The following is a 6,100-nucleotide window of genomic DNA, read 5'->3' as shown; positions in this document are numbered from 1 at the left end:
AACTAAATGCACTCCTGTGAAATCAGAACAATATCACCCTGATTGGTGATAACTGAATACACTCCTGTGAAATGAATGAGCTTGAGATGAAGTTTGAGATATGAACTTGATGAGCTTGGTGTTTCTCTCTTTGAGAACTTGCAAGTTATGCATAAAAAACTGAATGAGCTTGAGATGAAATTTCAGATATGGACTTAAATGAGCTTGGTGGTTCTCTCTTTGAAAACTTCCGAATTATATATGAAAAATCTAAATGTTTGAGCTTTAGAATTAATTATGTTTGATCACAAGTTGGTTGGCCTTTGAATTGATTGAATGACATTGTTTAGTCTCTAGCGTATAAACCTCTAGGAGCATCTAGAAACTACTAAGCCTCCATCCAGTGGAGAAACAAAGCAAGATAATGTACATACAACATAAGATTCCAATCTGTCCAAACTCACTCACATTTTGAAGAAAACAATATATACAGAACCCACAGGGTCACCCTTTGAATTCATGTGGTTTTTCCTTGTGACGAGCAATGAGAACCCTCTTTGCAAACTCATAAACCATGAAGGACAGGGCAGTGATAGGAATAATCTCTGCATATCTCAACCCAACTCCTCTGTACAAACCTTGGAGTCCTGCACCTTCTCTTGCAACAGTTTTCCTCAATGTCTGAAACATATTTGTTCCTCTAGGCTCCAGAGCTCCTCCTCCCTTGGGCAATTTCTTCATACTCATCATCGTTGTAATGTTGTCCAGTGGATATGACAAAGTGGTGGAAACCAAACCAGCGATGGCACCAAAACACAGGGAAGGAAGAGCCCCAATCTCTTTTCCCTTAACACCATTCTCATTCTTATTCTTCTTCTTTTCAATGTGGCGTCTCTTGAGAGTTTCATATGTGTAGAAACCTGCAGCTGCATCGGGCACCATCCTTATGAGCTTGGGTATCACACCACGGTATAGCTCTCCAATTCCTTCATTCATTATGATCTTTCCAATGGCGTCGCTCATGGATTTGTACTCGTTCCCCTGATCATTCATTCAATACAGGAATTCAATCTAAAAAGAGTAAATTTGTAATTAGAAATCCCTCATAAAATTATTGCACCTGGAGTTGGTGGATATAGATAATGCGTGAAGTGAATGTAGAGTAGCAAAATACATTTACAGATGATGATAATTCATTGAATACAAGAATTCAAACTCAAAAGTAGAATTGCAATCAAGATTAGTTCAGATATATAGCAAAGTCTCTCTATAGTTCAGAGTTGGGTTTTGATTAAAAAGGATACCATAAATAACAAAATGTAAAATAATTCAATAAACCAACCTAGAACCTCTTACCTCTTAACCTGGATCTTAAGGAGGCTTTGCCCTGATCTTAGGGAGGCTTTTAGCTTTTAAATACTTGTAAATTATATTTGTGATTTTAGCTTTTAAATACATGTGGATTATATTTTTGCTTTTAGCTTTTAAATATCTATAGATTTGTGCTTTAGAATCAAGGTTCACAGGGTTGAATATATGAATGATATGTCTATGAGGTTTTCGATAAAGAAGGATCTTAGGATCCAGATCTTAAAGGTTGGGTTAAGAAGCATCTTCACGTGAAAGCCTGATCTTAATGAGGCTTTTTAATTTGATTTGTGCGTTTGGCTTTTAAATATATATAGGTTAGATTTGTACTTAAGTTCAAAGTTTATAGACAAGTGCATGAGGTTAAGATGAATTTACTCTGATAATAGGTTCAATGAAATTAAAATAAAAAAAAATTTAAATTATTAATACTATCTAAATAATTAATTAATACAATAAAATAAATTTGATAATAATGTGAAACCTAACAAATCCATTATAAATCTATTAAATTCATTATAAATCTATTAAATCTACTAGCTCTGATCTCAGGTTTTAGTCTTTTATCCTATAGATTTGTGATTTGTGTTTTTCTATTTTTTTTACTACTTCCCTCTAAGGTTCTTAATAGATTTGGAGTTCCATCTAGGGCTCAAGGAATATAAACGGATAATATTAGTATAGAAATCTAAATGCTCGATGAATCTGAAAATCGTCCGAGTCATTTATTTATCTTTGTGATTTGTATTTTTCCTTTTTCTTCTTTCCCTTTTAGATTCTTAATAACGGTGAAGTTCCATATAAGGATTAAGGAATATAGACGGATACGGATAATAATATTAGTAGAGAAATCTAAATGCTTAATAAATCTGAAAATCAATACTGATAATACCATATGCTTAAATATTTTTGTCTTTTATTTTTTTTAAGCCAGTGAAAAGACAGGAGACGTAAGACGGCATCAACTTAAGATGGCATCGAACCAGTTTGTCATCGCAAAGACCTGATACATTGATAATGCCATCTAGATAATTAATTAATAAAATAAAATAAAATAATATTGATAAAATATTCAAACCATAAAAAATCCATTATGCATTAAATCTACTAACTCTAATCTCAGGTCTTTTACACTAGAAATACTAACTCTAATCTCAGGTCTTTTAAACTAGAAATCCAGAGTCTTTTATACTGTAGATTCGTAATTTGTGTTATTCTCTCTTTTTTTTTTCCCTTTGAGGTTCTTAATAGATTTGGAGTTCCATGTACGGCTTAAGAAATATAGACCGATAATACTCGTATAAAAATCTAAATGCTTAATAAATCTGAAAACCGTTTGTTTGTTTGTTTTTTTTCAAGGAGGGGAGAACAAAATTGGTAGCGTTAGTGGTTTTTTTTAATTATTGTGTTTTTTTAGCATGAGTAATTATTTTGTGTTTTTTAATTTTTAAATCAATCAGGAAAATCGATAGGCCTATGGTGTCAGCCAATAAAGAGACGAGATACCTATGATGAACTAAAATGGAATTGAGTCACTCTGTAGTTAAGAAGACTTGGCATCCACTATAGTTTTGAGTCTTCTTTTAAGGCTAGTGTAATGATCCATAAGTTTATTTTAGGAATTGAGTCACTCTGTAGTTAAGAAGACTTGGCATCCACTGTAGTTTTGAGCCTTCTTTTAAGGCTAGTACAATGATCCATAAGTTTAGTGCAATGATCCATAAGTTTAGCTGGACTAATAAAAGGAAACACATAACAATTGGATTGTCACTATACTCCTAAGCCTAGCGTTAAGATAACCTAAAATAACATTGAGTTTGTTAAGACAACCTAAAATAACATTGAGTTTGTCATCGAAAAGACCTAGTATATGGCATCCAGTCATCCCATCTAGTTAGTGACATTATACTCTTGAATCTAATCCTAATACTGAGCCTAGAGGATTAGTCCATAAGCTTAACTAGACTAGTAAAAAGAAATAGAGACCAATGGGACTTCCATTATATTCCTGAGCCTAGTTCCAGTAAGGAGATGGGAGACCTCGGATGGCATCGAGTCAGTTTGTCATCGAAGAGATTTGGAATGGCATCAAGTCACTGTGTGTTCGAGAAGACCGAAGATGACATCGAGTCAATTTGTCATCAAGGGGACTTGGGATGGCATAGAGTTATGCCATCTAGTCAGTGAAACTACCAGTATACTTTTGGATGGCAGGGTTATCCCATCTAATAAGTGAGACTATATACTTCTGAGCATACTCCTTAGGGCAATAGTCCATAAGTTTAACTAGACCAATAAAAAGAAATTGAAACTGAAACCAATCGTGACCCTAGTGCAATGGTCCATAAGGTTAGCTAGAACAGTAAAAAGAAACTGAAACCTGTCCTAAGCCTAGCACAATGGTCCATAAGCTTAGCTAGGCCAATAAAAAGAAATGGTCTATAAGCTTAGCTAGACCAGTAAAAAGAAACAAGACCATTGGGACTGCCACTATATTAGTGAACCTAGAGCAACCACCCACTCACAAGCCTCTATACCAATAAAAAGAAACAAGAACATTGGGACTGCCGCTATATTAGTGAACCTAGAGCAACCACGCACTAGTAAAAAGAAACAAACCCATTAAGACTGTTGCTATATTAGTGAACCAACCACCCACAAGCCTCACTAGACAAATAAAATGGAATTTCCATCATTGGCGGGCCCTATATTGGTGGACAAACACCTTCTAATCTTACATGACCTACTCTAGATCTATGCTTGATTTGTCTTTATTGTTTTTATTCTTTTAAGTTCTTATTAGCTCTGGAATTCTGTTTAGATTCTTCTTCTAGGGTATTAATAGCTGAGTTCTCCATCTATATTCTCAATAAATCTAATACGTATTCAGATTGATAAATTTCATCTTAAAAAATATGATTTGCTTGATAAATCTGTGCTAATCCAGAAACACCCTACCTTGAGAAACATCCTATCTCCGACAGTACCCATGGGGTATGTGACAAGAGTGGAAACAAACGCAGCCACGGCTCCGGCCACAGAAGAAACAGAAACCTCTCTGGGCAACCCGGGCAGCCACTTGACATCCCGTCCGAATTTATTCTCTTCCCTTCTCTTAACTGCTTCATAAGTGAAAAACATGACACCCCTCTGAACAGCAGATGTCGTAATCCCAGACACCAAGCTGCCTTTCTTTATGAATTCGATCCCTTCTTTCCTGAGAGTATCCGAGAACACCTCCCGAACAGTAGTTCCGCCCTTCCCCGCCACTGCTTTCGAGCGGAGAAATTCGAAGGGCGCAGCAGCTATGCCCGAAACACCGCCAGCTATGGTGCCGCATAACAACTGCGCCCAAAATTCATTCAATCCTCAACTGAAATTTCTGAGACAATGAGTACACACCACATGTGATATGAAAACGCAGTGAAGCAAAAACAAATTTGTACCTGTTTGAGAGCGAGGCTATCGACATGGCCTACAAATGGTATGTTGGTGTTGGGCACGGGAACCCTGAGTGACTGGGCTACTTCCTTTCCTTTCTCCTTCGTCTCGTCCATGGCGGCCTTCCCCGCATCAGACTGAACATGTCACTTGCCCAGGGTATAATTTCAGGCCTAAATACAGTGTGCATGAAGAAGGGAAGGTGTCCATAAAGCTTGGCGACGTGTGGATCGTATACCATGGTTTTCTTCGTATTTTCTGATTTGGCGAATGGGGATGCATATCACGGGTTAAATCTACACGTCCAGGAGCTGCCAGAGTTTATGCAACTGAGTAAGTGACACCACGTGAGGTGGTAGCGCCGTATATGCCAAATTTACACCATCCCACACTCATCAACTAGATCTGATTTGGAGAATGGGTTTGAAAACACTAATCCGTGTGTAAGATTAATCTACAAATATGATTGACCCGGGTTTATTGAAAATAAATTAACGTTATCTATTTTCGAGAAAAGTTTTAAGGTGTTAAGTTTATATAATTAAATATTTAAAAAAAGTTTTAAGGTGCTAAGTTTATATAATTAAATATTTTAAAAATGTTTTTATATTGATAAATATAATTTAAATAAGTGATATTATTTTTTAAATGATAGGAAATTTTTCATAAGTGGGACAACCAATATTTTTGCTATCTCCATGCTTATTCATCATTGTTATTCAAGAAAAAACTACTTATTTGGAATTTATACTTATTTGGAATTTATATTAGTGGTCCATAAGGAGGTAGGTTTTCATTCCCACTAGATGTTTGGGCCTTTAACCTCTTTCCTTACCTATAAGGAAAACAAACTCTTAGCCCAACAAAAACTATTTTAGACATACTCCAAACCCAAAGTGATATCACCTATACTTCACAATTTACCAAATATATTTATAATACTAATTTATTTAATAAAAAATATTACTAACTGTTTATCAAATATATTTATAATACTACTTTGTTTGATAAAAAATATTACTAAACTATATAAAAGTCATTATAACAATTATCATTTTTTTAATGTCTTTCTCTCAATTTAACAAGGGGACAACCAATACTCTTGCTATCCTAGAATGCACACTCATTTATCACTGTTATTCAAGAAAAAACCATGCTACTTGGAATTCCCCTTAGTAGTCCACAAGGGGGTAGGTTTTCACTTTGGCTAGATGCTTAAGCGTTAACCTATTTCTTTAGGTATGAGGAAAACAAGCTCGTAGCCAAGCCAAAATGGTGTTAGATGTATTCTAGACCCAAAGTAATATCACCT

The 6,100-nt window shown here is 35.3% G+C and overlaps 1 protein-coding gene across 1 annotated transcript; it reads right to left on the bottom strand.

Moving 5' to 3' along the window:
- Window positions 1–406: 406 nt before the first annotated feature.
- LOC149191326 (adenine nucleotide transporter BT1, chloroplastic/mitochondrial-like) lies at window positions 407–4,985 on the bottom strand. Its single transcript, XM_089404170.1, has 3 exons — window positions 4,794–4,985; window positions 4,306–4,692; window positions 407–1,020 (listed from the first exon to the last, which is right to left on the bottom strand). Exons 1-3 carry the CDS (start codon window positions 4,902–4,904, stop codon window positions 484–486), a joined length of 1,035 nt encoding a protein of 344 aa, XP_089260296.1. The 5' UTR covers window positions 4,905–4,985; the 3' UTR covers window positions 407–483.
- Window positions 4,986–6,100: the final 1,115 nt, after the last annotated feature.

This window comes from Pinus tabuliformis, chromosome 2_2 (genome assembly GCF_031772625.1).
Source record: "Pinus tabuliformis cultivar Carrire ecotype Pingquan chromosome 2_2, CPIR1, whole genome shotgun sequence".
NCBI classification, from domain to species: domain Eukaryota; kingdom Viridiplantae; phylum Streptophyta; class Pinopsida; order Pinales; family Pinaceae; genus Pinus; species Pinus tabuliformis.
The sequence above is the reverse complement of the archived record's forward strand: the minus strand, read 5'-3'. Positions and strand labels throughout refer to the sequence as shown.

Bases quoted from the DNA above. Each gene is read 5' to 3' on its own strand.
- LOC149191326 (XM_089404170.1), bottom strand. From the start codon at position 4,904: ATGGACGAGACGAAGGAGAAAGGAAAGGAAGTAGCCCAGTCACTCAGG. The intron at 4,693-4,793 runs GTACAAATTTGT...TTTTGGGCGCAG, and splicing joins ATAGCCTCGCTCTCAAACAG to TTGTTATGCGGCACCATAGC. The intron at 1,021-4,305 runs GTAGGGTGTTTC...ATGAATGATCAG, and splicing joins GAGATAGGATGTTTCTCAAG to GGGAACGAGTACAAATCCAT.